The 20,505-nt window shown below is 48.5% G+C and overlaps 1 protein-coding gene across 18 annotated transcripts in view; it reads right to left on the bottom strand.

Moving 5' to 3' along the window:
- Tenm2 (teneurin transmembrane protein 2) overlaps positions 1–20,505 on the bottom strand; it is a 2,558,256-nt gene that overhangs the window by 17,993 nt on the left and 2,519,758 nt on the right. For all 18 annotated transcript variants that reach the window (XM_078052148.1, XM_078052158.1, XM_078052210.1 and 15 more), the window contains 5 exons: positions 19,908–20,140; positions 18,541–18,695; positions 16,511–17,385; positions 10,019–10,194; positions 7,905–8,140 (listed from right to left, as the gene is read on the bottom strand). In XM_078052148.1, the coding sequence (XP_077908274.1) occupies positions 7,905–8,140; positions 10,019–10,194; positions 16,511–17,385; positions 18,541–18,695; positions 19,908–20,140 (1,675 nt within the window). The remainder of the gene's footprint in view (positions 1–7,904; positions 8,141–10,018; positions 10,195–16,510; positions 17,386–18,540; positions 18,696–19,907; positions 20,141–20,505) is intronic.

Here is a 20,505-nt window from a genome sequence, read left to right as displayed (position 1 = left end):
CACCCAGGCACCACGTCAAGGCACTGCACATGGGTGGCAGAGACAGGTTTGTACAATGAGCAGGGGAGCTGCGATCCCGGCCTAGAGTATACGGTCCTCACCCCCAGGCGGCAGCACCAGTAGGAGGCGCAGCGTCGGACTGGGTCTCCCTGGGGCTGCAGTTTTAAAGCATCCACCAAGTTCCGGCAGCACAGCTGCCCACCCACACCATGCGTGCTGAATTGACACGGGCTTGGAAGAGGGGCTTGTGGCTTGTGGAGCTTCACTAGCTCCCTGGGTCATTCCGATGCAACTCCTGGTTAAAAGACACGCGGGGCATTCATCATAAGGTGCTATGTTCAGTTATCTGGGCAAACCACAGGTACAGCACACAGGTGACCACAACATCCATGTACACCGGTGTGTATACGTGTTCGTTCCCTAATATGCAATCATGAGAGAGACCAGTGTGTAGATCGTGTGTGTATGTGCATGTATGTACCAGGCTTCTGTTATAGAAGAGTAAACACCGTGCACACACACACACACAGCTCGGCCCTACACCCTCTGACTCCCACCTTTTGCTTTCCCGCTGGTCTCTGACCCCGGGATCGAGGTGCACCAACCACAGAGACCTTTGGCGCTAATTATTCCCTATTGGTGATCTAGGGTGGGTTTTCACTCCCGAATTCACCAAGAATTGTGTTTCCTGATACCATTGGCTGGAGTTTGCTTTTCAAATGTGCAATTTCTACGAGGATGTCCGATCTTTCTAAGAGTTTAATAAGCGCATGGAAAGCTGAGCTGGAGTTGCGGCCAGTCCTGTCATCTAGTCAGAACTGTTTTCTCAGGAGGTTGCATCTGGAAAGTGCAGGCGCTCAGCAGCCGGGAGGAAGTTGTGGGTGCCATGGGTACTTCCTGGGTGCCCGCCCGCCCCCCCCCCCCAGGTTAGAGCGCTTGGGAGCTCTAATTTGGCCACACTGTTCTCTTATTCCGGATTAAATTACCCATCTAGCAATATTTAAATTAACCTTGAGGCTTCCCGGAGAACATAAAAGTTATTTTGAATTATTTTCACTGCCAGGATCAGCACAATTCCCTGCTCAGCCGGCTTGGTAGGAATTCAGCGATAGAGAAACCAATTTTTAAATTAATACAATTTTGTGTTTGTAAGGAAGCCATTATTTTTAATTATCGGGCATTTTCCTCAGCCTGGCTTCCCCAGTTAATAAAACTCAAGCTATTTAGCATGGTTTTTATTTTTGCAGAGGGCAGGCTTAGGGAAGTAGTTTCCCCTGTGGAATTTCCCCGCAGAATGTTTTGATCTCACCAAGCACACGCCTGTCACAAGGAGACTCGTAAAAAACCCAGAGAAAAGGAAATGCTGTCGTCAAAATGGCCCTGCTGGGTCTATAACGGGTGACTCTAACTTAGCTCTAGGGGTAACGTCAGGGGCTGGTGATTTGAGAAACGTGAAGGAGGAAATTACACTGGGCTGGATCCCCTCCAGGAAATGGAATTGTAGCACAGCAGGAGAGACGGCAGTCAGACATACAGAAGAACCTTTTGCTCGTTGTGCTTTAAGAGTATCTAGGGAGGCTGGGAGACTCTCCCAGTTTTACAAGGAGAAGCAAGCCGCAGCCTCCAAGATTTAGTTATTCACTCACCCAGGGGAAAAGCCATCCATGACATCTTCATTTCCTTGCTGGGTCAGTCCTCTGGGATTGAAAAGCAGCTCTCCCCAGCTCCCAAACAATAAGATTCAACACTACCCTGGAACCAGCGCTTGTGCAGACAAAACAACTTGCTATAAATTTAATATTAGCTTAAATAATGCATCATTAGAAGGGTAAGCCTCTGCAAACACATTAAATAATGTATTCCTCGAGCAAACATTACTTTTGGATGGCTTGCTGTCTTGGATGGTGGGAAGGGGGGAAGGTGGAAGGATTTGGATCTGAGTCACAGTTTTGACTCTGATCAGCTTTGTCATTCCAAAGCCACCCCTTCTTCCTCAATGCCTCGGTTTCCTCGTCTGCAACAGCATGAGAGCTCCTGGTGGGTAGGGGCTTTGTCTTGTGTTTCTTAGGGTGCCCACTGTTTTGGGGAGTGCCTGGTGCTCCATGAACATCCTTGCAAAGTTCTAACATGGAAAACAGAAACGCGACCAGGACCGTCTGCGATCCAAAGAGCAGTTAGAATCCTCCAGGGAACCCTGGACCTGGGAGGAACAGAGGTAGGACAGGAGAACTTTCATGACATCAGCTTAAAGAGCCTGCTCCTTCTTTCAATATCTCTGAAGCACCTCCTATGTGCTAATTATTGCAATGGGCCCTTAAGACAGAGCAAGGCAACCTGGCCCCAGCCCTCTTGGAACTTCCAGGTTGAAAAAGAGAGTTGGGCAAAACATCCCTGCTCATCAGTGCAAGGATGAGCGGAGACCTAGGGAGGAGCTCTGGGGATGGAGGAGGGTGAGGACAGTTACTCTGAGGAAACACTGTATCCATTGGAGCCTGAAGCATGCAAGAGCTTCCCAAGGGAGGGTTTCAGATGAATGATTGTATTTATTCACCAGTGGGTAAATCTTCAGAGGAACTTGGAGTGTCTAAGATTCTTACAAGGACCCAGAGAGCCCTATCTCTTTGATTTCATCCTCAGCTAATTTCCTCTAGCCACATTTAAATAAAATCAGGATCCAGGCAAAAATCTTCTTGGCCTCAGGGCCTTTGCATACGTCAGGCCCTAGCAACCAAGGCTTTCCTCCCCACTTATCTTCTCTCCTCCCAGCTCTTACCTTCAATGTCATTTTCCTGGAGTGACCAGAACCTAAAACACATATTATGTATTTTTCGTACCCTCTATTTTTCTTCACCATTTCTTTATGTTACTTGTATGCATCACTATTATCCATTCCCCCTGTTAAGACATAAACTCCATGAGGGTGGTTTTTTTTTTCTTTTTCACTTTTTCATCACACCATCCAAAACAGCAAGTTGTCCCGAAGTTATGCTTGCTTGGGGAGCATATTGCTTAATATGTTTGCAGAGGCTTGCCCTTCTAATTGTGCTTTATCTAAGCTAACAGTAAATTGCAAGTTGTTCTGTACGCACAAGCTCTTCTCACAGGGCAATGACATCTCATCTGTTTAGTTATCAATAGGTGCTCAGTGAGAACATAGTAGGTGTGTGAAAAATAAAACATTAGTCAAGCGAAGAATGAATGCAGGTGACAGGAAGGATAAAGCTCAGCCTGTCTTGGTGACTCACATTGTGACATCCCTGCTTGAGAGGCCCCAGGAGAGCTGGGTCCGTGAGCGCGTGTTCACAGCTCACGCGCACACCTGCCCCCCCTTTGCTCCTATGTCAACGTGATTGGCCACGTAAGTAAAAGTAACACCTGCCAACATGTAATTGCAATGTCATATTAATTATATGGAAACCCAAACAAAATTACCAGCTCCCATTTCTTCTTGGAATACTAATAACACGAATCCCAGTGTCATGATGGAAGATGATCTTGGAAGCCATCTCCCTCCTGTTCTGCAACCTACACGTGCTGCCGTTTCTTGCTTTGGCAATTTCCGAGCAAATCATAACGGGGAAGAAATATCGTAGAGGAAGGATCTAGGCTTCCTTTTCAGAGTGAATCAGACGCAAAAATCCTCTTTAGGAAAGAGCGGAAAAAAGTTTAAAATCTGCATAGAAGGGGCCATTTTTGTTCCCTCTTCCAAAAGCCTGGGGGAAAACCTAGCGGGTGGATGAGTGGGGAGCTGCAGGGTGGTAGGGGATCCTCAGGCCGTGAGTTCTCTGCTCAGCGTGGGAAGTGGCAGGATGGGACTGTATCTTGAAGGTGGGGGCTCCCAGTCTTGGTATCTTTCCCTCCTTCTCCAAGCCTGGCCTGTCTGGGTGTGTGACTGAAGTACCTATCACATGTGCCCTGGCCAGTCACAGGCTCCCACTCCCATGTCCGTGACTGGCCCAGGGATGTGAGCTCCTGGCGCAGGGTCAGCTGTGGTTCTTCTATGGGTTTCCTTCCTTCCTTCCTTCCTTCCTTCCTTCCTTCCTTCCTTCCTTCCTTCCTTCCTTCCTTCCTTCCTTCCTTCCTTCCTTCCCTCCCTCCCTCCCTCCCTCCCTTCCTTCCTTCCCTCCCAGAAATCCCATGGGGAGATCAGGGGAAGGGTAGTCCTGTTCCATCCATGGGTCACCTTACATTGCCCCAGGGTACAAGGAGGAACAGCTGACACTGTCTCCTGCTGAGGGATATCCCTGAGTGGAGGACGGTGGTGTTGGTGTTGGGCGTGGTTCTATGATGATAGCTGTGCTGGGATTTTTGTTCTCTGCTCAGCTCCAGGGATATGCAGAGCCTCGGACCCTCACACCCGTCTGCTGGCCAGACTCCCAGGAGCTCCCTGGTCCTTGGAAAGATCAGGCCATTTGGTTCAATCCGTGACACCCCACGTTGCCGTGTCACCCTGTGGAATCTCCCCATTTCCCTGCTGTCCGGGGAACAGTCCTTGCGAACCTCATCAATGCCTGGGGCTGGCCTAGGGGTCTTTTTTAAAGTTCACCCTGTTTCCTTCTGTTCCAAGAAGAGCAGTGGCCACCAGAACGTCACACCTCTGTGTGGGTTTCTGCTCCTGGCCTTGCTCCATCAGCGGCCCGCACGGCCACCCAGGCTGCCTGGTCCCCAGGAACGCAGGGAAGGCCCCTCCAGAGGTCAGCATGACCCAGCGACCCTGCCTGTTGCTCAATCCCGCTAACCATCCGGGCTGTGGTGCCCAAGTCTTCCCTCTTCTTTGGATTGGAGCAACAGCTTCCCGCTGTCTCTCCCCCTGTCCCCTCCTCCAGGTCTCCACTCTCTAGGAAGCTGGGAGACAATTCCAATGCCACACCCCCCCTGCACATCCCTCTGCTAACTAAGCCTCCCCCTGTTGTCCCCAGGAGAGGCACCAGCCTGGCCGCTGTCCCTCCAGGCTCTCTGTGGGATTGGAAGTTTTCTGAAATGCCATTCCTGTCTTGGTCCCTTTTCATAGGTGCTGCCCTGTCCCATCACCTCTTTCCTGTGTCTGAGCCTGGCCAGTTCTCACTGCTCTTCAGAACCGATTCTAGCTCTTCTAGTCCCTTGTCCACCCTGAGACCCAAGTGGGGTGGTAGAGTCTGCAGTGGATTCACCAATCTTCTTTCACCTCCTCCCTCTCAGGCACTTGGAAAAGACATTGACGGAGTGTCCTCACAGTTACATGGAGATCGTTCTATTCTTCTTGCTGGGGTGGACAGGGTGATGTGGGTCATGCTAGGCCTGCTCATGAGGTCCCCTTAAAGCATATAAGCTCTCTTCTCCTCCTATAGCTGCTTTGGAGGTCAAGTGGCAGGGTCACAAGATTGAGCACTCGGAGTAAGCCATGGTGAAGAACAGTGGCTTGACTCTTAGGCTGTGATGTGTCCAGCTCCTGAGACTGCTGGGTCCATTGGTTACCTGGCATAGCCTTGCCTCTCCTGACTGATACAATGAGCACCCCTTTCCTGGTGGTACTGGCTACATCACGCTACTTGCCAGGCTGTAAACTTCCGGTGGCAAGGACCCGGCTTTCCTTATCTATCTAGTCTCCTCATTCCACGGTGCTGGACGCAGTTGGCACTTAACGAACAACTTTTGAATGAATGAAAAATGTCATGTCTGCATTTGATGGTGGAGCAGGAGTGAAAAGAACCGTCAAGACTGGAGGAAGGGAGAGAAGAGTCCATGCTGGCCTTGACCGAGACAGCCGCTTGCCTTATGGGGCTGACAGATACCTGCAGATTCCCTGTCAGGAGCTCATGAAGCTCATCGGAGGAAAAGGCCACTCCCAAGCTCCCTGAGTCTACGGCACACGTCACACTTCCCTCAGACCATCTTCCAACTGCTCCCCTGCAATTTCCAGGAGTTGCTTTTATTTCATTCACTAAACAGTTTATGAACTGAATTAAAATAAATGAGATGCAAATAAATTCCAGGCTTTCTCCCTCATTTTCAAATTACATTTCCAGTCCACTCAACCTGTTATAATCTCATAGTGATTTTCATTTAAGAGAGCTAAATGGATATGTGATTATTGTTACAGGAACTAACACCAGACAATTAAATGTTGAGGTGTTGATAGATAAAACTGTGTTTTGATTTGCATAAACACGATGCCAGCGACTCTAACCCTGGCAGAAATTCAGTTATAAGGCTTGCGTGTCTAACTTCTGCTAATTACCACAAGTACCATTATTAAGATTGTTTTTTGAATATTTAGAGTTGGGATTATAGCCATTTTATTTGAGGGCCACATTTATCTGTATTTTGAAAACTTAGTCAGAATGCATAACTGATTTATCAGAGCAAAGGCACGATGACTACTTATAATCAACTTCTACAGTGCAGCATATCAAAAATCAATTACACAGCCCTGAAATCCAGTCATTAAGGATTTAGCTACTAATCGCATTCCATTTTTGTCTTTAGGAAGATACTGCGGCTTGCAACTTTGCAGATACCAGCAGAGGAAGAAAAACATGGGAGACTGCTGATAACCTAATGTGGAGAATTAAACTCCAGTCAGACAAAGGCAGAATATTAATTCCGAGTGGCCTGACTCTGCAGGCAGGTCACCTGGGCTGGGTTGGATTTCAATCCAGTAACACAAAAAAGTTACACCCAAGTCTTGCCCATGCTGAGTCTTTCATGGGATTCTAAAGCCAGTGCTAAACTACAACTTTTTCCATGGTTCATTGTCTGTTTTTCGCTTGCCTTGATCTGTGATTATTTTAGTTGTTTTTAGTTTGCTTATTACCTGTCCTCTCCTCCATCCCTTCCCAGCCCTGAAGGAGAGCTGTAGGAGGGTAGGGGCTTTGCTTTCTGTTTCATGTATCTTCAGGGCACAGCACAGTGCTTGGATCATAGTAGGTGCTTAGTAAACACGTGTTGCATTTGATGAAGACTGGGACCACAGGGTCCTTCCCCAAACCCTGGGTAAAGTGTTAGCATAATGGTAGGAGTAGCTTCCTCTGGTTGACAGATGACTGACCAGAGCAGGGTCCACTAGTGCTGAGATAATCTGTCTGATGGTGAATCTGAGCAGGAAGCTGTGGGGTACAGTGGCTGAGAGTCCTGGCAAGTGAGCCAGACAGAAGGACAGAACTGGGACTAAATCCGGGCTTGACCATTTCCTACCCATCACATCATTAGTTTAGCTTCCCTGAATTTGTGTGTTCCTCTGGGAAATAGAGGCAATCATGACTACCTCATGAGGCGGGCGGTTGAAAAGGTTAAAATCAGATACGACAAGTGAAGCATTTAACTTTGAGCCTGCATCACTGAAGTCCTCAATACATGCTACGCATTAGTTTTTTAAAAGCTGTAACTTGGGGCTAGTTGCCTGGTGTGGGGATGCCAGGGTTGGTTGCAACTTCCTGCTTTGGCCCTGTCATTTGTTCCCCTTGGAATGTTGTCCCTGACCCCCTTGTGCAGGGTGATGTCTCATCTCTTGGGATCCCATCAGACTCTTGGGTGACCCTGTCTTTCAGTAGCCTGTGGTCCTCTTGTGTCTGTGTGTTCTACCACTGGCAGCTCCTTCAAGTGCAAACTTTCCAAGTAATTCTCCCAGGATTTAGCAAATGCCCAGCACATGGTAGGCATCGCTTCCTTTCATGATCTGGCCAGACAGTGCAAACTTGGGGAGGAGATGTCAAGTGGGAAAGGCAGACCCCAGATCTCTCCAGCTAGAGCACAATGTGAATCCCACAGCAGGGAATGGCTGCCCTTGTCCACCCTAGGAAATGGCCTAAAAACCTGGGGCTTCTACCGTCTGAGGGAAGAACTTGCCTTTTCCAGGGAAGAGAGGAGAAAGGCAGGCGTAGAAGCCGGGCAACCCTCAGCTCTGGGAGGAAGGTGCAACCACTTACCCGGAGCTTCCGGCCAAAGATGGTGACTTTGCCTTTAATCTGTTCCTTTCGCAGGCGCCACTCAATGGAATTGAGGCCGTTTTCCATGGGCAGGGAGATGTTGCAGCGCCCAATGGTGGGGGTGATGGTGCCCGCTAGGACGTGGGGCTCGCTGTGGAAGCTGACGCCCATGCCGTTGGCGTACATCACCCTCAGGGTGCCATTGTTACAGAGCTGGTAGCTGTTCCGCACTTGATCTGGAAAAACGCAAGTGGGGATGGGCACAGGGAAATAAATTATCCACTCTATCAGTCAGAAGAGAATAGACCCTATTTTTGCAGGTTTCCATGGTACTTTACAGCTGTCAGTCTAGGGCTGCCTTCAATTAGTGCACACACAATGCGAAGGTGAGTGGCAGAGATGGTGCATGGGAAGAAAAACATTATTAATATGTGGCTCTCCAGAAATAATTATGCCGTGATATTTTTCTTTTACTCACTGAAGACTATTAATAGTACATTTAAACATTTAAAGATGTCTATTGCCTACACAATTTGTGTCAATCAAATCCCTGAACTTTAACATATATATTTTAGCTTATATTAAAAAAAAATAGAGGAAAGGAAAGTGACTTCAATTCTCCCCACGCCTTTTCTTTGCCTCCATCTAACCCAGGGTGGATGGTGTCAGCCACAGGTCAGATCCAATGCAAGCACAGCCAGGGCTCTTCAACAAAACCAAGACAAAAAGCCACCTTCCTTCTTGAGCTATTGCTCTTGACCTGTCACATGCCACCTCCACCTCCACCAGCACTCAGGAGGCTCCTAGGGCACGAGGGAGATGGAGCCAGGCGGTGCCCACCCTGTGTATTTATCTTTCTGAATGGAATCCACACTAGTCAATCAGACTTCTGACCTTTTCCTTTATCGAAAAGTTACAGGAAGGAAACTCGAGTCAGAGACTCCTTGAACAGATACGCCGCTTCCTGATTGTCTGGGCAAAGGAGCGGGGCTAGGCTGGCCTCCGAGAAGCCAGCTTTTGGGGCAGTGGGCAAGGGTGCACCTGTCACTCGGCAACTGCAGCCATCATACAGAAGGACAGAATCTACATCATTAATCATTTGGCAGAGCAGAAACAGAGTCATTGAAACAGGCTCTGTCGCGGGATAATAGTCCAGAAATGTCACCATTTATCTACCAAGAGGACACTTTTATCCTCTGACAACTGGCTGGCCCACTGACATTATATCTTAATTAAAGGAAAAATTAATCTGCACAATTCCTTTTCTTGCCAACCCCTGTGCTTGTCCTGGACCGCGTGGGCATGTCTAACAGCAACAATAACCATGGGGTGGCCAGGGACCTTTGAGATCCTGGTTCCGGCAAGAGATTGCTACAGACCTCTGACCCCAGGGCAACCAACTCAAAAAAGATGATGTACTAAAGAGAGAATCAGACTGGAAACAACAAAAAACAACATGCAGTAGTAGGCCCCAGAGAATAAACAGTCCCAAGAAGATGACAACGGCTACAGAGGGGTAAGAATGAGAAGAGGCCGGGCAAGGGGTGCACACTTGTAATCCCAGAGATTTGGGAGGCTGAGGCAGGAGGATTGCAAGCTCGAGGCCAACCTCAGCAACTTAGTGAGAACCTGTCTCAAAATAAAAAAAATAAAAAAGTGCTGGAAGCTGGGCAAGGTGGTGCAGGCCTGTAATCAGCAGCAGCTCAGGAGGCTGAGGCAGGAGGATCACAAATTCAAAGCCAGCCTCAGCAAAAGCGAGGTGCTAAGCAACTCAGTGAGACCCTGTCTCTAAATAAAATGCAAAATAGGGCTGGGGGTATAGCTCACTGGTCCAGTGGCCCTGAGTTAAATCCCCAGTACCAAAAAAAAAAAAAAAAGACATTTTTAGTAAGTTGATATTTGGTTGTGTATGGATGACATTTTTCTCCCAGGAATTTTTCTTTTTTTTTTTTTAAAAAAAAACAAGACCTATCTCTGCTAGGGAGTGGGTTTGCTGTGGATGTTTGCATAAGACAGAAGCTGAGGGGCACTGGGGGTGTGTGCGAGTTCCTGGTGGGGGGGGGCTCTCCCCCGAGAGCGTGGCAGGTTGGGGCAGAGGGGTGGGCGGGGCATACCCTGTACCACTGTGTAGGAGGCCTCCACCGAGGAGAGGTTGGTAATCACAGTGACGTCGTCATCACGGTTGGAGTTCTCGATGTCGATGGTGATGGATTTCTCCATTTCACGGTGCAGACTGGTCACCACCCCCGTGGGACGCGTCACGTTGGTCAGACGGCCCTCGTGGTCATAGCTAGAAGAGAAAAACACTGGTTGGAAGGGCAGTCAGAACCATACAAGGGACAGATGATGGGGCCAGAGAAAGAGCGCAGGAGTGGGGTGGCCCGTGCATCCCACGGAGGCTCCGGGTTACAACCCAAACCTCCACCTGCCCTGAGCAAGCCGTGCGTCCTCCCAGCCACTGACTAACTGGCCCCAGCTCACGGAGAACCCTCCGCCTGGTCTCAAGCAGGAGGAACTTAACGGTGCTCCGGCATGTTAGTGCCAACAGTGTCTCCTAAACGTCGCTGGCTCTTTAATTTGTGTGTTCCACAAAGCCACCAAATTAATCTTTCCAAAATATCAGTCCCATCCTGTCACTTCTCTGCTGAGCAAGCCACACTCTTTTCCCACGGTTGCTCCATCAAATCCAGATCTGGCATTTGAGATCATCCAAGCCCGGAGTCCTCCACAGGGATGCCAGCTTATCCCACTGGTCACCTCAAAGACCTCCCTGAAGGCAGCCTGGGCCAAATGTCACCTCCATGTCTTGGTTCAAGCCGAGCAAGCTGGCTGCAGGCACCCGTTCATTGGTCCTGTAGCCACAAACCCACCATGGCTCAGCTCCCCTGGTGCCCTTCTTACAGTTTCCCTGGGACATGCTATCCTCGGCTGTCCTCTGTGCCCACATCTGGGTGTGTAGGGGCCCCGCCCTGCTGCCTGCACATTGCCTGAAATCGGACCCTTTCTTATTTACTTTTAAGTGTCAGTTTTACTTTTTTTGAGATGTGCAAGTTCTTGCTGCCACCTCCTCTGCTGCTGCAATTCATAGAGCATCTCTCAGTCTTGGAAAATCCAGGGATCCCTGAGAGCTGGGCCTTCACCCACCCCAGGAAAGGGAACAGACTCTTCCCAGGATCTGCCTTCAGGCTCTGGGGCTGAGGAGGGCTGGGGGGTGCGGCAGGACCATGAAATCCTCATGTTTGGAGGGCAAAAGAGAAGGACCAGCCATTGGACCCCTGGTGCGCCTCCCTCTGGATTGGGACAAAATGGGCAGGTTCTGAGTGATGGATACTGGAGCTCCTACGGCACACAGGGACGGGAGTGCCTCATAAGAGGCTTGCGGTGGGGAAGATGTGACCCAGTTGAGTTGACCACTGAGCGCTCAGGACACCGGAGGGTGCTTGGGAACTGTTTCTGGACTCCAGGAATGCAGACCTGGCCGAGACTTGCAGTGGTCTGAGAAATTTTGCTTTTTCTTGGGAGAACTGGAAAGTCAAACTCTGAGGATATTTGAAGCTGAGAGCAGGACCACACTGAGCTGGATGGCCAGCTGGGTAAAGTGGTGAGGGTGACAGCAGGGACTCTGAATGGGAAGCCCAGGGAGCTTGGGAGCCCAGCCTCTCATCTCTAACCCCATCGCTTATCCAGGGCAGATGACACGTGCTCTGGAAAGGCCTGGTGCTGTAACCAGGAATGGGGACTCAGGCCTTCTCATTGAAGGGGCTTCCTGGTGCTATCTTACCTGCTATAGAAACCGACTCTCACGCAGGGGTACAGAGATGCTATTTATGGGCTGGGGCTATAGCTCAGTGGTAGAGCACTTGTGTAGCATGTGCAAGCCCTGGGTCCAATCCCCCAGTACCTCCCCCCTGCCAAAAAAGAGATGCTATGTACAGTAGTGACATTTTAGAATAACATAAACCTAGGAAGTCATCAACATTGATGACATGGATTTCTATTTATTGGCATGGACAAAAGTAAATTGTTTTTATTTCTTAATAATATTTTTTCTTTTTGTAGTAGTACATTTTAATTATATATAGTCTTGGGATTGTTGTTATTTATTTGTATGTGCACATAATAGTACAAAATAATTTGGCTAGTTACAGAGGTCTATATTGTTGGGTAGAAAGAGCAGGGTAAAAAGGGTTGTCCCTTGATAATATGTAAGTATCTATTATAGAAGAAATTCTCCTGAAAATATGGATATCTAAACATTTTTTTTAAAGAGAGAGAATTTTAATATTTATTTTTTTTAAATTTTCGGTGGACACAACATCTTTGTTTGTATGTGGTGCTGAGGATCGAACCCTGGCCGCATGCATGCCAGGCGAGCATGCTACCGCTTGAGCCACATCCCCAGGCCCTGGATGTCTAAACATTAACGGCGATTTTTCGTGGGGGATTTGGACGACTCTTTGTTTTTTCACGTGTTCCTATATTTTAGGAACTATTTGTAATCAATATGACTGAGTTTAATGCTTTATAAGCAGAAAAAACTTTTGCAAATAAACCACAAACAATTCCAAGTGTCTGGATTTGGGGTGTGTCACACACTAAAGCTCATCAATAATGGAGAGCAGAGGCGCGTCACCTCCAGCAAGTCGTAGGACAGTGAGGAGATCATCATCCAGGACCTAGGCCAGGGCTTTCATTCCACCCCCCTGTAGTTCTGGGACACACACAATGTACTGCCCGTCACACTTCCATAGAGGAGACCAGGACAGCAAGAGTTTCTACTTTGGGGAAGCAGAGCACTGAGTAGGAACCTGAATCTTGGGGCAGACAAAGCACGTTTTTCATTAAGTTGCAACAGGGCTCAGCTCCCTGCAGCTCTGCTCACTCCCTCTGTGGAGTGTCTACAGATTTAGGTCTCTGTGCAAATCACTCTGCACCCAGGAGTGAGGATCTTCGAGTTCGAGCAATTGGATCTCAATGGTACCCATAGGGAACCAGCTAGGTCTTGGCTAGTGTGGGGCTGGACATGGCCTTGGACTCATTTAGTCAAAAGATATTCATGAAATACCTATTCTGGGTCATGCATTTTAAAAAACCACTAAGGATATGACTAGGAATAAAACAGACAAAGTCCACGCACTCATGCTAGAGGAGAAGGCAAAACAAAGCAAGGCTTCTCCTCCACAGTCTGGGAATTGAACAGGCATGGCAGGATGCCCAAAGGGTAGCTCATGTCTCCTCCATTCCTGCTCGGCTCTCCAAAAGCCACTTCCAAGCCCAAAGAGGAGTAGAGAGCAAGGTAACTGCCAAAGGGGTATGTCGTAGCTGTGTGTGTTGCAAAACCAGCTCATTCTATAAAATAACCCCTGAACTCCACTCCATGGGAAGTCCACATCCACCCTTCCCCCTGACACCTGCTCCTTCCCCACTGCTTCACTGGGAGAAGGAGCTGAACCTGATGGACTGGAGAGCTCTTTCCTGTCTCTCTTTTAAGGAGGGCCTGTCTTTAAGGGAGATCTGTTCTCCGCCCCTCTAGACCCTCATTTTGCTAAGGCAGAGTCTGCTCCTGCAGGGAAGGGAGGCCCAGCAGTACTGAGGGCCAGGGAGCGAGAGGATTCATTCAAAGTGGGGAATTAAGAAGACCTAGTGTACAGGCTGCTTTCTTCAGTTCTGCTTTTCCAAAGTAGGTCTCTGTTTGTCTGGCTCCTGTATCCACTATGCAGGTGGCTGTTGGGAACCTGAGGGATAGGACGGAGATGGAAGAATACTTAATGATGTCCCTCGAATCCCAACAGCACCTATTCTCTGTTGAACTTGGGTATGCCAAGTGCTATGTGTCTTATCCCAGTGGATTATCATGGCATCCATGTGTTGCTGGCATTATTATCCCCATTGGCAGAGGTGGACACGGACGTTCAGAGAGGTTGGGTCACTTGGCGAAGGCCAATCAGAGAATATTTGGCAGAAGTGGTACCTATACCATTGTCTTCCTGGTGTCAAGGTCCAGGGGCTTTTGCAGAAGATTGTGAAAACCTGTATTCTCTCAGGAATATCCTGTAACCCGGCTACTTCTTCTATCAGGACCTAATGTCTTGCATCTGGAGAAATCTGAATTCCAAGGTTGGAGTTCCCTGGAACTTTCTGGGACTGGCTGATCATAAAATGAGGCCAGAATGATTCATTAATGTTATTTCCCCTGACTCCTCCCCCTGCTCTGAGTCCTTAATGGGATGGCCTTATTGGGAACATCTTTCCCTAAATCCTAGAACAATTTTCATCTGAAGATGGAAGATGGAAATCCAAATTCTACTCAGAGCCTTGTTGTAGAACAGTGGTGGGTCATAGAAAGAGTACTGGACATAGAGATCCGCTGACCTCTCGTGTGGCCTTGGGAGAGTCAAGTCACTTCTCTGAGACTCAGCTTCCTTATATTTAAAATGGGGAGAATCAAACTTATCTGCTGAGGGTCACTGTAACAGCTGAGCTGATAAACAGCTTCTCTGCCCGTCAAGGTCTATGCAGAGAGAATGTTCCGCTGCTCTAGCCCCCTATGGAAAGGTTTGTACCCTGCCTCATGGAACACAGTGGAAAGAGAGAAATCCACCTGCTGAAGTCCTCACAGAAGGACAGACTGTTTTCTGGCAACCCTAAAGCCTGTGTGGTTTTCTCTCCTCTGCTCACTCCTCTCTGAAGTTTTGGTTAAGGTGATGCAATGCTGGTCTCCATCTCCCACCTCCATGAGGAAGTGGAGTTTGATGTATGATTTTTTTAAACTACCAATTTGCTGGCCATGTATTAAAAGTGCTATAAAACCCAAAAGAACTTGCTATATATTTTTTTAAAGAATTGCTAAGAGAACCTTACATATTTGAACCTCCACAATGCAGAATTTGGGATCACTAGATTTACCCACATTATGAGGAAAAAACAAAACAAAACCCCAGCTTATCAAATTAAGGAGGGGAGGAAAAAATTATTCATGAACAAATATTTAAAAAAAGATTTATGGCTGGGTGCGGTGGTGCATGCCTGTAATCCCTGCAGTTTGGGAAGCTGAGGCAGGAGGATCACAAGTTGGAGGCCAGCCTCAGTAATTTAGCAAGATCCTAAGCAACTTGGTGAGACCCTGTCTCAAAATAAAAAGTAAATAAAAACAGCCGAGGATGTGGTGCAGTGTTGAAGTGCCTCTGAGTTCAATCCCCAGTACAAAAAAAAAAAAATATATGAATCACATCTACATGTTTTTACTGAGCTAGAGACTCTTGCTGTAAAATACCTTCCCTCTAAGCCCACTTGTGTGGACCCACTAAAACCAGAGCCAAGGCTTTACTACAGTCCTGGAGTCAGGCCTAATTGGGTTTGGCCTCCCTGAGAGGGGCATTTCTTTCTCATTCAGGAGCCCCAACTAATGATTTCTAAATGCAACAGGTCTTTCTGCAAAACTACCACAAAGGAAGACACAAATCCAAGAGGTATATGGGTTTAAGCCTAGCTTCAACCTACTTGGGGTGATTGCTAAAGGTGGCACTCAGATTGAATGTCAGAGGGGGAAGTGTTCTGGGGAAGTGTGATCAAGTCTGGTGCCTGGAAGAATATGAAGAGGCTTCAGAAGCCTGAGAAAGGTTGCTTTGCCCCAAGAAGCAGCTTGACCCAGGGAAAGCAATTCTACAATGCACTAAATTTCCAGCAGGTGGCAACAGCTTCCTTTTACATTTTCCTAAGCCCTTTGGCACACAAACAGGAAGTGAACATTCCTAGATTTAGGTGTGATTGACAATGAGGTCTTCTTTCCTCTCTCTTGCCTCATTCCCCTCTGTAATACCCCTGCTCCAACTTACTAAATTCTCAGCTAGCAGCAACATCTGGAACAAGCAAGCACTCTGAATACATAAGGTTAGCATGCTCCTTTCCCAAGGACATCAGATACTTGCAAATTCCATTCCAGCCACAGTCAGTGACTGGGGAGTCTTAGCAGCTTCCGCCAGCGCTCCATTGGTTAATACCTGCGGGAGCTTGACCGAGAGCTGCTGCAGGAGCTAGGGAAAACAGCTTTTTGGCAAAACAAACGGCAGGACTATTAAGTATGAGATAATTGTTAGGGGAAATATGACCGGCTCTCGCATCTTTTAATATACCTAGCACTTTATCTGTATTGATCTGCTCCTGCTAAAGAGGAAATTCAGAGTTTATCTACCTGTCTGTGCAATCAAGTGTGTTGCTGGACCTATTGGCAAATTACAGGAGCCCCACTGGGATCTTGCCTTTTAGGTTCTAATTTCCGCACCCATGGCAAACATGAATAATCAGCAAAGTTAATCAGCACTTTATCTCCCAGGGGCTGTGCGTGTCCAATATCCTGAAATTTGAACGGCAGGCAGACAACAGGAATTCCCAAGGCTAGTAGGTAGGATGTTCAATATCAGAGACCCAATAGAGCAAATCATTTAAGAGTCAGGGAGAGGGACATGAATATCTTGAGGCCACGAGAAATCATTAAAGTCAGGAAGACAATGTGACTAAGCAATTTTAAAAGCAACATGAATGGCCGACGCCGAGGCCAGCCCGGCCCGGGGAAGCGCTCTTTGGAGACACATCACAAACCCACTTACTCATAGAAGATCGTCCATCCCGTTTCATCACTCTTGGTGGCCAGGAGCCCAGTGTTCCCATCATAGGTCATGAGGCCAAGCTCCAGGTTTTGTGTGGACACAACTTTGAGGCCTCCGTTGGTGCCCACAGTGAGGGTGATGATCTGATTGTCCGGCATGAGCAGGTGGCGGGGCATGCCACTGCTATCCCGTCGGATCTTTAGGGAATTTCCATTATTGTCAATCAACTCGGTGACGTCATTGTCAGCGCTGTATGTGAAGTTGTATAGGTACTCCCCCGTCACCAGGCTCACAGTGTACTGGTGGATCCCGTCCGCATTGAAGACGTACAGCTCCTGCTCTCCCGGAGAGGCGGCCTCGTACTGGTTGAAGGCATTGAGAACGGGTTTGTTCTTGCTGACCGCCCTGATCCGAATGTTGCCCAGGTCTGCAATGTAGATGGTGCCATCTGGAGCCACAGCTAAGGACGATGGGGAATTCAGGATGGCATCGGTAGCATAGGCATCGTCTCCGGAGTAGCAGATGCAATTGACATCGTTTTTGCAGTCGCAGTCTGAGGCTGCCCCGGCTAAGAGGCAGATCTCCCCGTTGGTGGTTACCTGGCGCAGACGGTTAATTTTCTTCTCATCCGTCTCAGTGATGTAGAGGACCCCTGTGTGAGAGATGGCGATGGCGCTGGCTGACTCCAGAGCAGAGTGAATGGCGAGTTTGCTGAGCGAGTAGTCGATGCCAGGAACCTGGCAGTGCATGGGGCGACCCGCGATGATGCTCACTTGGTGGTTCTCAGTGATTCGGAGGATGACGTTGTTCTCTAGAACATACAGGGAATTGTCCATGGGGTTGACCGCAAGGTCTGTTGGCCACTCCAGGCGAACCTGTGGAGGACATGGTATCGTGTTCAAGAATAGCCTATGATATGGCCAGCATTTGAGTGTGGGCACTTACATTGGCTTTATGCAGATTTTAACTTTTTTACTAACAAACTGTCCTAGAGGTGCTCTTCATTGAACTAGCTTCCCATTGCCCATGCTGATGTGTAGCAACTGTGCAATAAACAGCAACTGTGCAATAAACCTCCCGTCCCATCTGCCCACTGGCTTTACTTATGATGCTTCACAGCTCCAGATGATTAACCAGGGTCCAAGCTATAGTATACGGTTACACAGGTAGTGCACTGCACAAGGGGTCAGTACAATCCTGAATACACTCTGCTCACTAAGCCAGTAGCCTGAGAAGGGCGTGTTTATTTGGAGGAGGCATGTGGCTTGAAAGGTGGCCCTGACCCAAGGGCTGACAAAGCACAGGCCAGCTAGCAAGTTACAACTTTTGAGTGTTTGCCTGGGGGGAAAAAAAAATGAACCAAATCAAACACATTCCTTCTCTGTGGAATTCGAAATAAAAATCTCAGTAGCAAGTTGTCAGTTTGTTGTGGAATTTGAGCTGAAATTTATGAGGTTGACCAAGGGTTGAAAAGACGCTTACAGGAAGGGTGAACGTATATTCCAGGTTGTTTGAGAACAAATGCCATACATTTGAGGGAGCCTCTGCTCTCTGTCACCATAAGAGCCCTGACTAAAGGCACACTTTGGGGACTACTACAGAAGACTCTGCTCTGATCACTACTGCACGGAGAAAAGGTTTACATGGCAAGAATGCGATCACTTCCAATTAACAGGAAGTTCTGATTGACATATAACACCACACTGTACAGTCTCAAACCTGCAATAATGATGGAGAAGACGGGTAATTACCCAGCAATTCCTACCCTGTAATCTGCCACGGCTGGAGTGTGTCACCAACTCGACTCTTCTGAGCAGAATTTTCCTCTGTCTCACGCTTTCTCCTCTCCCAGTCTTAGCTGTTCCCCTGCATCTTGCTGTCTAGTTCCCCTCCGGGCTCCTCCAAACAAATCTGTACCAGTATCTGTTGCCCTCCCACTCCTCTTCCAACTCAAACAGGAATCCGGTGAGACCTTTCGGTCAAGAACTAGGAGGTGCTTAGTGATGAGAAGTAAAAAGAGAGTGTCCTACCTGGGCGACGTCCATGCTGGAGTCACAGCTCAGTGGCCGGACAGCAGTGAGATCGTTGGAGCCCAGCAGGGTGGAGATGATTCCATTCTGGTCAACCTTTCGGATCATGGTGGCATCAACGAAGTACATGAGCCCATTCTTGTCCACTGCAATACCTTCAAAAGACAAGCGGTGGGAATGTGTCTGTTGGAAAGGAGTGTGGTTTGTGGGGTGCAGGTGTGGGGCTGCCCTGCTGGGCCCTCTCTGCTTGGACCAGGGACCTCACTGGGATGGATCAGCCCACTCAGAGCAGTGATTCTCAGCCTTTTAAAGGCAAGACCCTTTCTCACGGGCACTGTGCTGAAATGAGTATAGTACCCACCCGGGGTGCTCACTGTAGCCCTGCCCATTTCCCTCCAGCTGAAGACAACACCTTAGGCTGCACGTGGACCAGGGCTGCAGATGTATGAATGAGGAAATGATCCTGCATCTGTTCTCTTTAGAAAAGAAGTTATTTCCAAAGTTCATTCCTCTAAAAATTATTGATAGTAAATTACTCAAATACCCTTCACAACCGATGGCAACTCTGAGGCTGAGAAACAACGATTCTTATAGTCAGAAACTTCCAATTCAAAAAAAAGTAACCTCCAGGAAGAATTCCCAATTAAGCCGTGACTCTAATCAGCGCTCCGGCGCCCCGGGGGACACCCAAGCCTAGCATTCCCCTGTCGCAGCAGCAGGGCTGATAAGGCACAGACGGCAGCTTCTATTTCTTTTGCATTTTTATTTCAGCGCTCCAGTACAAGGCTTGGCATTCCTAATCCATGCTGCAGGCTGCTTTCACAGTAGCTAAAAACGCTAACAGGAATTAGACCCTTAGATGATTGATCCTTAACCTAAAACACCCTCAGTCCTTTAAAAAACAGAGCCCCATTCATTCCAAGAACTGCCCCATCCTGAACCCCTGGAAATTATGTCCATTCTTAATCGCTACCATTTTTTTCGGGTATTTATAGCTGGGCAGGCCACTGTACTTCAGACTTTATATACATTATTGTCCAAAGGAAAGTCGGGGAGTGGTTGGAGGTCCCCGCGGGGCTTTGTTCTGGCTCTAGTCCCCAAAGCTGGCACTCTGGCACTCTGTGACTAGCCGCGATCAGAAATTTCGAGGTGCAGTCTACCCTACTTTCCCTTTGCAGCCTATGTGGGTGATAGAGTTTACTCAAATAAATAAATATAAAAAAAATCAAAATCTCCCACCCCTACACCAAAGCCATCTATCAGGGTTAAATTATCCCAGGGAACGCTGTGTTTAGGCTGCTGGAAGCTGTTCAGCTCTAGTAAGGGGAATGCAAGGCGGGCAGCAGGCTCTGTTGTGCAGCCTTTACCTCGAGGGCTCATCAGGGTTGCGTCCACAGCCTTCCCTCCGTCCCCGCAGCGGGCTTCATCGAAGGGCAAACATTGTTCTCCAGTCCCTGCCACAACTTCCGAATTCCCAGCCAGGTCTTTGGCTCCGCTCAGAGACTTGACGCGGTAGATTCGGCGACTGTTGGTGTCAGAGACGTAGAGCGAGCCGGACACGGGGTCCACGGCCAAGTAGTACTTGTGTGCTGGGTTGTTGCTTTGGAAGAAGCACAAAGAAAAATGAGGAAGGGGCTATGCAGCTGGCCTCCTGGATCAAAGAGATGACAAAACCACTAGCCACGCCCTCACCTTCTCTCTAGCATCTTTCCACTTTAGTGAACTGGAAGGAATCTGACACCGTGACTGAGCGCTGGCATTGGCATGGCTCTGAGCTCCTTCTAGTTAGACTTCTCCCCTCACACTACCGTGGGCTTCCTGGATTGTCCTCGTACTGAAAGACTGCAGCTGATAGGAAAGACCCCACTCCAGGCCTGGGTTTGTGAGCAGCTAGTTATTCAAGGCAACCACCTGTGTGTCAGCCTCTTCTAGATCCCCACGCAGGCTTAGCATCGTCTCAAGTGA

This window comes from Ictidomys tridecemlineatus, chromosome 1 (assembly GCF_052094955.1).
Source record: "Ictidomys tridecemlineatus isolate mIctTri1 chromosome 1, mIctTri1.hap1, whole genome shotgun sequence".
In the NCBI taxonomy this organism is placed as follows: Eukaryota; Metazoa; Chordata; class Mammalia; order Rodentia; family Sciuridae; genus Ictidomys; species Ictidomys tridecemlineatus.
Note: the sequence above shows the minus strand (reverse complement) of the source record. Positions and strands in the feature narration are given on the sequence as shown.